This window comes from Lepidochelys kempii, chromosome 10, assembly GCF_965140285.1.
Source record: "Lepidochelys kempii isolate rLepKem1 chromosome 10, rLepKem1.hap1, whole genome shotgun sequence".
In the NCBI taxonomy this organism is placed as follows: domain Eukaryota; kingdom Metazoa; phylum Chordata; order Testudines; family Cheloniidae; genus Lepidochelys; species Lepidochelys kempii.
The window spans coordinates 7,555,398-7,566,737 of NC_136389.1; the positions used below are offsets into that span (position 1 = coordinate 7,555,398).

General features: G+C 51.6%; 1 protein-coding gene across 1 annotated transcript; it reads left to right on the forward strand.

The window, feature by feature from the left end:
• Positions 1-301: 301 nt before the first annotated feature.
• ATPAF2 (ATP synthase mitochondrial F1 complex assembly factor 2) lies at positions 302-10,406 on the forward strand. Its single transcript, XM_073361827.2, has 8 exons — positions 302-556; positions 3,542-3,586; positions 4,017-4,162; positions 4,797-4,894; positions 6,407-6,487; positions 7,065-7,177; positions 8,895-9,010; positions 9,669-10,406. The coding sequence occupies exons 1-8, from the start codon at positions 427-429 to the stop codon at positions 9,804-9,806; spliced, it is 867 nt and encodes a 288-aa protein (XP_073217928.1). The 5' UTR covers positions 302-426; the 3' UTR covers positions 9,807-10,406.
• The last annotated feature ends 934 nt before the right edge of the window (positions 10,407-11,340 follow it).

Genomic DNA, 11,340 nt, shown 5'->3' on the forward strand with positions numbered 1-11,340 from the left:
GCAGTTCGCCGAGTCGCGGGAGTGAGGGGGAGGCGGCTGTCCCTCCAGCCGCGTCCCTGCGGCCCCTGTCGGGAGCGGGAGACGGGCCCAGAGCCCTTATATGCTCTATAGGGTTGCACAGGGGATTCCGCGGGGTTCTCCCCTCCTCGCTTTGGGGCCCACTCATCCCGGCGGGGGCGCTGATCCCGGCGGGGGCGGTTCTTTTTTTTGGGGGGGGGGGGGCACTGATCTCGGCCGGGGGGCTCTTGGGGGGGGCGGCGTTGACCCCGGTTGGGGGGCTTTTGGGGGTGGGCATTGATCGCAGCCTGGGGCTTTGGGGGCGGGGACGGGCATTGATCCCGGGGGGCGGTCCCGAGTCGTGAGGAGCCCAGGTCTTTAACAGGGCCGGGTCGTCCCCATCTTGCGGTTGCTCGCTGCCTCCCCAGAATGTGGCGCAGTTGTCAGCGGCTGTTCTGCGCCAGGTCGCCCCAGGCCCCACGGCTGTGCCCGGCCCCCCCTGTTGGGGGCCCGAGCCTTTCACTGCCGGGCACGGCACGGACGTACACGCCACCAACAGGTGAGGACAAAGCCGGACAGCGATCCTGCTGCACACGCGGCGGATTTCAACACGGTTATTTCCAGGTGGCAGGGACGTTCATCAGGGGTGGATTTAGCCCGTCCTAAAAGCTGGCTGTGACCACGGTTTATGAGAGGGGCCTGATCCCCTATTTACAGAGCAGGGCAGGCCCAACATTTGAAGCAGTAGTTGTGGAGACCCAGGTTTTTCAAGCCTGATGATGAACATTTATTATTCACGTATGTGCAGGCTGCTGCAGGGGCAAAAGAAAACCACAGCCCTGTCCCAGAGAGCTTGAAGTCTAATGCCTCATGCCTGTTGCTGACCGTGTGTGAGTCTGCGGCTCTGCCTGCCTAGGGCCTCACAGATGCAGCAGTTCTGTTTTAGGTTCTGCTGTGACCTCAGTCACCACAGCAGCTGAGTACCTCACATTGTTTAATTTATTCTTTCTCACAACCCCCCTGTAAGGCTGGGCAGTGCTGTGATTCCCCACTTAAAAGACAGAGAACGGAGGGACAGAGAACCTGAGGTCACACACAAAGTCTGTGGCAGAGCAGCAAATCAAATCCAGGTCTCCTGAGTCCCAGGCTAACACCTCCACCACTAGTCCATCCTTCCTTAGTTGTGGAAGTGACGCTTTAAACATTTTTCCCCTGTGGTTTCAGTAGTTTGTACAAGGATGGTGAAATTTGACCCTTTGTTTCTCACAAGCCAAAACCCTGAACTTGCAATGAAATGCATGTCTTGGAGTCCCATTAAAACAGGACTAGGGAGGGTGTCTTATTGCAGGATGAAAGCTGTGGGCGCATGCTTTTATAGTCCTAAAAACATGGCATTCTTTAAGTCCCTTGATCCTGCAACTGGCTTGGTCTGGGCAGACTCCCTTTGCCTTCACTGGAACTCTGGAAATCCAGGGGCCTGCGTGTGCAGTCAGATGTAGGAATGGAGCCATAGTCCAGGCCCAGTTTCTCACTACCGTAAGGGCAAGGGTTTGGAGAGGTAGCCCGTTCTCCCTGCTTTGTGTGGGAAATGGGTCCAGGTGTCTGTCTATCTCTGTAAGTGGCCCAGTCCCCGTGTTAACACAGCCTCAGAACTGGATCCACAGCACAGGCACGTAGCTCCCAGTTTGGAACTTGTTTACCTGCTGTTGCTCTGCATGTCCTCAAAGAGCCGGTCTTCCTATGTTAATTTAGTACTACATTATAAAGCCAGAAGGAACCACTGTGATCATCTAGTCTGGCCTCCTGCGTAACACAGGCCCTAGGATTCCCTTGAATTTATTCATTCATTAACATTGACCGTGGTTTTTGTTTGGGACGGGGAATACTGTGGGTGTGACGGCTGTTAGTGCAGGGATCTAGCTGTGTTACGTGTGGGCGCAGTCAGGGAATTAGCAGGTGCCATTCATGCCATTTCAAAGTCTATTGGTTGTGCCTGGCAACAGTGCAGGTGCCAAATGGAAACGGCTTCTAAAACCGGGGCCCTGTAACCCGTAGCAGTAGATTTGCTATTGCACCAGATTGGCATCAGACGGGTGCAGCTGGGAGGGAGATCCTCAGTTTAAAGGCCTGGGGAAGAGCAAAGAGATCATTGCTTCCCCAGTATATTAAATTGCACGCTGCAGTATACATCTACATGAACGCAGGTTTGTGCGTTGTGGGCAATGCTCCTGGATCCAGCCAGAGAGCATTCAGGGCAGAATGACAGGCTAGCTTGTTGCTGTAATTTAGGGGCTATTCTAGACTCAGGCACATCGTCGGCTTCCGTCTGAAATCACACCCGAGGGAGCTGGTTTAAAAGCTGGCTGGATATTGGTGACCCACCTAAGCTACATGGGAGTTGTAGCTCCGGCTGATTGGAGTTGCTGCATCTCTCCAGCAGATGGAACAGCTTTGACCAGCTGAGAAAAGCTCCTGACAGGTCACTGGAACACTGGGGTGACAGCAAATGGCACTGCCGTGGGTTTTTTTTGTTTGTTTGTTTGTTTGGGGTTTTTTTGGTGGTGGGTTTAGTTAGGAACGGATCAGCTAACTGGAGAGAAAAGGGCAAGGGAGAAGAGGGGCCGGTGTGGAGGGAAGCAGGTAAAGAGACTGGGAGAGCTGGTTGGAACAGTTGATCAGCACTGGGCACAGATCGTCCAGTCAAAATTGCTGCAAATTCTCTGAGTGTCCTGCTTTGGCTTCTTCTGCCCTGATCAGCTGGAGTCTCTGGCTCCTCCTCCTTGCAGGTGTCCCCCAAGGCCACCTGGTGTAGAGAGGAGAAGCAGCATCTGGTCCTAGTGCCCCAGAGTAAACAGCATTTGAAAGCTATATGTAGAAAAAGATCAGGAGTGTGTAATATGCCGACACCGTATTCCTCTGTTCAATACATGGGACAAGGATTGCTTTTACATGGGACATGGGGGGCGGGAGGGAGGGATGGAGGCGAAGAATGGTGCTATAAGTTGGGTGTCTCCCTTCTACCTGGGCACAGTTGGCACTTAGGAAGTGGGTGGGGGGAGGGGTTAAAACTAGAATGGATGACCAAGATGTATCTCTGGGGTGACTCTTTGGCTTCAGTGGGCTCACAGCAGGGCTGAGCCTGGCTCATTACTAAGCCAAACGAGCCATAACACCCTTGTCAAGGTCATGCCCATTGCTTTGTATATGGGTGCCGCACAACAGGCGTGAGACTACAGCTGGGCGCAGCATGCTAAGGGGAAGCAGCTGCTCTGCTTAAAGAGGGGCCCCTGGTTCATGGTGAGCCCTCTCCCAGGACAGGCCTCACACCAAAGCCCTGAGGCAGGTCCAGAGGGACTCAGGCACATGGGCTAGTTTAGAGGGACTCTGAACCAGCAAGGTTCCGAGATGGGAGGGAGGCCAGCTGTGCCATGCTCAGCACTGCCGAGGAGAGCCGGTATGTCAGATCTGCAGTGAGCGGGGATGAGGAGAGGGGCTTGACTGTTGTTCTTGCTGCTTTCTGAGTATATTAATTCCCCCCCCCCAGAAAGGAAGAGGTTTTACCAGAACGTTAGCATCTCCCAAGGCGAAGGTGAGTGCTTCTGCCAGGAGTCTGGCCGGGTGTCTGACGCGTTGCCGTTTGTGTGACAGCCGGGCACAGGGAAGGGTGGTTATGGAACGCGGGCCCTGCCTTCCGGCAGATGCTGGCCAGGCCTGGAAATCAGACCTTGAGAGCTAGCTTTGTGCCCAAACCTGGTTTGCCCTTTCCCCATTGGCTGGCAAAACCATGGGAAGGGAAATGGCTTCCAAGAATGGTTCTTGGAAATTCTTTTCTGGTAGAGCGGGGCCCCTAAGACCTTCAGTGGGGAGACTCCTGGGCCAGGTGTATCACTGGCATTGCCCGGGGATGAGTTTGCTCCCCTCAGCTTTATCTCTGAATCTGCCCCCTGCCTGGGGGTTGCATGTGAATCCCTCGTGTGCTTTACCCTGGAATCCCGCTGGGTTTCTAATCTGATCCCCAGGTGGCTTTGAAATAAACCTGGACCACAGGAAGCTGAAAACGCCCCAGGCCAAACTCTTCACTGTCCCCAGTGAGGCCCTGGCTATTGCTGTTGCTACGGAATGGGATTCCCAGCAGGACACCATCAAGTCCTACACCATGCATCTGGTGAGCGCTGTGGGCTTTGGTGGAAGGGGAGGCTCCATAGTGAGCCTTGAGGTGGGAAGGAATCTAACATGTGGTTTCACTGGGGCCACTGCTATGGACAGCCTCATCTTGGATAAAGATGGAGCATAGCATGCTGGGAGCTGTAGTCTGTGCAGGCCCCATCGCTGAGCTAAATACATAAACTAGATTGATGTATAAAGGGGCTAAGTCTAGTTTTTTTTTTTACACATTCTTGGCTTTTGCCTGACCCACAGTGCTGGGGCAAAGCGCGCCTCACCTGTTAGCAGCTATTGGGTCTAACGCTAGGGTTAAAAACTTCCCCCTAACATGGGCCAAACTCCCATGTGACTGGAACCTGACTTGCAGCTGGAAATGCTTCTCATCCAGATTATTTTACCCCAAGGCCTCCAGCGTGCTCCCGTCCTGTCATAGCTCATGGGAGCACTGTGTTTATGGGCCTGATCCAAAGCTGGGAAGATTCCCGTCTCCAGTGGGCTTGGACTCATTAACCTCCCGGGCTAGGCTTTGTGTCACTATAGCTTAATCAGTCACTAGCACGATAAGGATTCTTTAGCTGTTGTCTGGGACCTTGTAAAATCAGAGCTGGCTGGTGTAACTGCCTTTTGTTTTGCAGACCACATTGTGCAACACAGCTTTGGACAACCCATCTCAGCGAAACAAAGAGCAGATAATCAGAGCAGCTGTAAAGTTCCTGGAGACAGACACTGTCTGGTAGGGGACTGTCTGGGCTTGCATTTCACTAGGGAAACCTCTGGCTTAGAAACCAGGGCAGTCTCATTGCCTTATTATGGGTTATTGCATCTTCCAGCTGGGCAGACTGGACGGGTGTCTAGAGGTTTGGAAACACATTAAGCTGGGTGACTAGTTGGCACAAATGCAGCCTTTGGGACAAATGCCCTGGCTTGAACAATGCCTCTGCCCTTCTCTTTCTGTAGAGGTGCAGCCCCGGCAATGACTCCAGTGTGTAGTACGTCCCCTTGAGCCTAGCAGCCAACGTGGATCAGAGGATGGGCCCCTTCTAAAAGGGGACCAGCACAGAGCCACTCCTTAGGGGTAGAGAAGCACAGCGCACTCATAGTGTCAACACAGTGCCACCCCCTCTCCTCCAAACTCATGAACCCCAGGGAGATTTCACCCCCTGTACGGGGGTGCCAGTTCAGCCTGGGCGTGATGGGGTTCAGCTCCATTGAGACTTTACCCTAGGCCTGAATTGCTCCCCACAAGATGTTGCTCTCTGTAAGTATTTGGCCGTGCAAGCGCCTTGGATTTAGCTATACGGAGCATGCCAGTTTCTGTGCTGGGCCTTAACACCTGGTTTGCTCTAGAATTCCTTTCTGCTGTATTTTATTTTTTCACTGAACCCATCGGCCTGCCCCGTTGAACTCCAGGAGCTCCGACTAAGGGATCAGAACTGTCTTTGGCCTTTAGGGGTATGTCTACACTGCAAAGAAAAACTTTGGTGCCGAGTCTCTGAGCCCAGATCAATTGACTTGGGCTCATGCTGCGGGGCTACAAATAGCCGTGTAGTTGCTCAAGCTGGAGCATGGGCTCTGAGACCCTCCCCCCTTGCCAGGTTTTGTGGAAGTGTTTTTTAAAACAGATAACTAACAAGTTCGTGCTTCAGGGGTCAGTGCCCCTGCTCTGACCACTGGACAGCACTTAATCCCACTGCCAATTTAGGGCCTGATCCAGTGCTCACTGAGGTCAACTACTGGCCCATTTGATAGTGGACAAGTCTATGGCCTTCCCTATGCCTCAGTTTCCCCATCTGTAAAACTGACTCGCCTTTGGTCAAAGTGCTTTGCAGCCTGTGGTTGCAGAGGTCTCTCGTGGTGTGAAGCAGAACTGTAGGCCGGCACTCCGCCCTCACGGTTATTTCAGGAGGGCACAGGCACAGACCTGGAAGTGATATCACAGCATCAGGCCCTAAATGTGGGCAGGGCTGTGGGAGCAGCATCCCTCCTTACAGGGATCAAGAGCTGGCTGGTGGTCTGTCCAGCAGAGGGCTCTGGATCCGTGGGAGGGTCGTCAATGGAAGCTCTTCCTTTCCGTAGCCGGCAGCATACGCATTGAAGCTTATGGTCGGTACCTGCTCTTCAAATACTGGACTCCCCTTGCCATCCCTGAAACAGGCTTAGCTGCCCGGTAGGTTTGCTCCACGTACTGCGTGAAGAAGGCCAATGATTTGTTGGTGAAGGTTGTTTTCTTGTTGCAATGTTCTAGCTACAGGGTGGAGGAGCCAGCCGGCCTAGTAGAACTGCAGAAGAATGAGTGGGATCCCATGATCGAGTGGGCTGAGAAAAGGTAAGAAGTCAAAGACTTTTCCCTTCTCGTTGCTAGCTGCCCTCTCTGTGGTATTCCGAGGGTGCTCGTCACTGCACTATCCGAAAACCAATCATGCTGGTGACAGTTTAGTTCACGAGCTATTCTGGGGCCAGCCCGTTGGGCTATGGAAAGAGGCACTGAGGAGGCTTTGGAGGGCAGAGACTGTACCTAAGGGGTGTCAAGTCTCCAGCAGCGAGGAGCTGCTGTTGGCCAGTCTCCAGCGTGCTGTCTTGGAGATCCTTCATGGTGTTTCTCAGCCCATTGAGGAGGAAGGGAATTAGGCTTGTAAATTCCATAAGCAAGACCAGATGTTGCTGCACATACACCATTGCACTGACTGGCTCTGTGAATGAATTAGAGCAGTGCAGTGTGGGTGGAAAATGTCCCCACATAGACCCCCACAGGGACAAAAGCAGGTATAACCCCAGCCAACATCAGTGAGGGTTGTATCTGCTTACGCCAGGGCTAAATTTAGCCAGAGTCTTGCTTCATAATGATACTGAGGCTCCTGTCTCACCGACCAATCGTTTGTCTGGTACCATCTAACTCATTTCAGGTACAACGTGGAGATCGGCTCCTCTACTAGCATCATGGGACCCAACATCCCAGCCAGGACCAAAGACACTTTCACCAGCCATTTGGCATCTTACAACATGTGGGCACTGCAAGGTACTGAGGACGACTTATCTGGTGTGTCCATCCGTCCTGAGTACACGAAACACCATTAGCACATATACGCCTTTTCCTCTCTCGCAGCAGTGACCAGCACAACACAAACATTTGGGGGAAGGAAGGGAGACTTTAAATCAACAGGGGGAAAACAAAGGGGGAGTGTAGTTTAAAATAAATGAATCCAAGCTAGACCTTTAGTTCTAGCTCTGTATGGCAGGGGCTCTCTTCGTTGTACAGTGTCTTGTTGTGTTAGGCCCTGATTCTCTCAGAACTGCTGATATTTATTTTTTTCCTTAACGTGACATTTTCAGGTGATTTCGGTCCAAAATTTAGGCTTTGTTACCAAGAAAAGGGGTTTGAAACCCCAAATGCACAGAAACAATTTTATGGTTTTGTGACTCCCCCTCCCTGCCCCCCAGTAAACAAAAACCCCTTGAGTTTAAATTTAAAATGTAAGAGCTGTGGTTATTGGCAGCCCAGTTGTTTTTCTCTTGTGAAACTGAAGGAGATCCAGAAAGTGAATCTGACTGGAAATGAAGGTGAAACTAACTAATCTGTTCTCATTGCTCATCCTCCTTGAAGCACAAGATGTGAATAAACAGCAAAAATGGTGAAAAGCACCCAAGACTTTAAAAAATTCTTTCAGTTCAGTGGTAAATATTTTAAAACAGATTTTTACCCCGACACGTCCCTTCTTTATTCCTTGTGTCATTCTCCTTTCAAAACAAAAGTGTTTTAAACAAAGTTGATTAGAAACAGCTTTGGAGCTGTGCTCCGGCTCCGCTCCAGCTCCAGGCAAAAACCTGCAGCTCCACTGCTCTGGAGCTGCTCCACAGACTCCGGTCCAAAGCCCTGACTAGAAACCCACCAGAATCCCTGGCTACCTCGTCAGAAGACAATGAGACACTGAATTCCTAGTAGAAAAGTGTGCTCTCTGTTCTGATTTCAGGGCCTCCTCAATCCTTCCTGCAAACATTTCTGGTCGCCTTTTGTTTACAGCTTGTGTTTAGGGTAAGGTCGGGGGTGCTTCTTTTAGTTGATTGGTTGGTATTTTGGCACATCTGTCTTCAGCTGGGGACGGCAAGGCCACAGGCACCAGCTGTTGTATTCCTGGGCAGTCAGTTGACTATCAATCCCCAATCTGGCCTTGACTCTAGCTGATCACTTAGCTCAGATTGAGCATGAATCATGCTTCGTCTCCTCCCCTTGCCCTGTACATGGCCCTAGTTTTTAGTGGCGCTTAGCACCTCCAGCTGTCACAAATGCTCATCATCTCTGCAGATCAAGCCCCTTTTTCTCTCTCTCTCTTTCCTGGATGGTTGTGTGTGTTCTCTGATCTCATCCCCAGCTCTTCAGCGATAGGATGTGAGCTCTACCATTCTGCAGAAGGGAATCCTTCCAAATTTGTATCCAGTGGTGTGGCATTATTACATTACAAGGGTGTGTTTCAGAATGAGAGAAAGTGGTTTGCAGTCAGAGATGCAGCCATTTGCATCACAGTAACAATGGATCCTGAGTAGCAACAGAAATTTCATGTGTATTAACTGTGGACTTGACTCTGTCGAGTGCATTGATCCAAGGTGAGGGGGATCATCTACCCATCTGATCCTGCCGAACATGTTATGCCCTGGCTGCGCCTTCAGAAGGTGTGAAGAATCCGACATGATTTTGTATAAATACCGTGGTTCACGTTTGCTATTTTCCCCCCTCCCAGGTATAGAATATGTGATCACACAATTGAAATCTCTGATTCTGTCCATGGGACTGATTGACAGACACATTCCGGTCGAAAAAGCTGTGCTGTTGTCTCGCCTGGAGGAAGAATTCCAGGTAAAGTATGTTCCAGAGCAACCCTAGGATTCAAATAGCGATAATCTCAGCGGGAGAAGTGATCTCCTAGCACAAACGACTGGCCACAGAACTGCCTGCTATTACAGGAGACAGTCACTGCACCAGGCTGCCTCTGGTCAATACAGTATGAGTGGTCAGCCACGCAAGTCACATGAGGAACAGCCGAAGGCGCTTTGAGTCCAACCTGCTGAGGGCTGTGGATTTCTTTTGCAGAAGCTGGACTGCTCTTTTTTGGCCCTCCTCTAGCCTGCAGTGCAAAGCCAAGGAATGGTCTTGATTCTTTGTATTGGCCAGGCCTAAGCATTTTGCCAAGGACTAAGCTAATGCTAATGCGATGGTTGTGAACAGAAAAGGTTCTGTCCTTGCACCAAACCATCCTTGACCCAAAGTCCAGTGAAGTTAATGGAAGTCTGACTTGAATGAGCTTTGGATCAGGCCCTAATACGTTGCCCTCTGCAGCCCCTTTCACCTGAGGGTCTCCAAACGCAGGGCAGGCACTGGTTACTGAGGCTTTGTGCCACTCCTGGGAGGTATTATCTCTGTTTTACAGACAGAAAAGTGGAGGCCAAGACGTTCTGAAGTTCAAACCCCTTTCTAATTAACTCTTGAGTGAGCTGATTGTTCTCTCTTCTCTCAGATCCAGCATTGGGGCAACGTGGAGTGGGCCCACGACTATGACCTGTACGAGCTGCGTGCCCGCACGGCCGCTGGGACCCTCTTTGCTCACCTTTGTTCAGAGAGCTCAACTGTAAAACACAAGCTGCTTCAGGACTGAGGCTCTGGGGAGTGACGCGTCAGGCAGAGCCGGAGAACGCCCAGTACAGATTACAAATGCAGCCTGGTGAATTGGAGCCATTGGCCGGCAATCAGCACCTACCAGCGTGGTGACTTAGCACTGAGAGGGCCATGACTTTATAATGATTCCTAGCGGAGGCACTTCTTCCCTAACTTGGCTAGTGCTGGAGGGTGCCAGTGACTCTCAGCAGCCCTGACTTTTGTTACAAAGGCAGTACAGTCTGAGCTCCCTTCAGCCCCAATTCAATGCCATGTCCCTGGCTGTAGCTCAGCCAGTGTTTATGATCACTCAGAAGGGTCTACATTCTAGCTAGTCTACATTCTATCCTCCAAGGCTCCCAACCGTGGGACCAGAACCCCAGCAAAAGGGCTTCGGTAAGGCTAGGCATACACTTTAGCATAGGTCTCATCTTGGCATCTGCCTGCCCATGGCCCACATTTGTTGCTAAAATCCAAAGTCATATCCCTGGAGACAAGACCCAGCTGTACCTGTTCCTCGCGCAGTAATGTGCTTCTGCCCCTGTGCAAAGCTGGGCTCAATCCCAGTTTGATTAAAGGCGTCTCTTGCTAGATACTGGAAGTCAGTGCATGTGGTCAGTTATTTTGTACTTCCCCACCGCACTGTGGGATGTGCGCTGCCTCTCTGCCCAAGAGCGCCCAGACAGCAGCAGAGCCATCTGCTGGGGACACACAGAGCCATCGCTGATTGACCTGTCTGCTCCCTCGTCTGTGTCCCTCTGCCTGAGGATCTCCATGCTCTGCTCTGTCGCAAGCACCGGCCTGCCCGCCCGCCAAGGACCAGACGGGAGCTCCCCCTTGTTTTTGGACTAATTCTAATTCCCCAACTGTCTGAGGCACTGATCCTGCAAAGGCTTATGCACATGCTCAACTCTGAACTTGGAGCAAACCCACTGACTTCAGTGGGACTCCTAATGCATAATATGTATTGAGCAGGCACGTATGACTTGTGGGATCAATGCCTATGCCTCACCCAGCAAGCCTGTGCTGCAAAGTTCTGATCTAACCTGCCAAACACCCCTGAACGTGGGGGAGAGAGGCCCCTGGGCTTTCATTTAGGCTTGTCTCTGAAGACTTCAGACTCTTAAAGGAAAAGAAAATATCAGCTGGGCAGTTGTTATGAAAACCTCCTATGAGCACGACCACCCCTGGAATCCTCATTTAGAATCAGTTTCATTTCCAGTTAACACTCGGGGGAATCAGTAGCATCAGGCATTTTCATAAGTGACCACAGACTTGGGGCCCCTTCATTTCTGGGCACCCAACTACACATGTAGGGCTTGACCTTCCAGAGGGGCTGAGCACCCGCAGATCCGATTGATTTCAATTGGAGCCACAAGTGCTCAGCTCTGCCGAAAAGCCGGAGCCCATGTGCAGCCAGTTGGTGCCATTTCTCAGTGAGCAGGCATGGTGTTAGCAATGACCGGAGGAGAGCCTGCTCTCAAACCAGCCCAAGGGAGGACAGGGTTTTGTCAGCTGAACCAGAGCAACTTCCA

Excerpts from the sequence above, each read along its gene's own strand:
- ATPAF2 (XM_073361827.2), top strand. The coding sequence starts at position 427 with ATGTGGCGCAGTTGTCAGCGGCTGTTCTGCGCCAGGTCGCCCCAGGCC. Across the intron at positions 4,895-6,406 it reads CTGGAGACAGACACTGTCTG|CTACAGGGTGGAGGAGCCAG; the intron begins GTAGGGGACTGT and ends GCAATGTTCTAG. Across the intron at positions 9,011-9,668 it reads GCCTGGAGGAAGAATTCCAG|ATCCAGCATTGGGGCAACGT; the intron begins GTAAAGTATGTT and ends CTCTTCTCTCAG.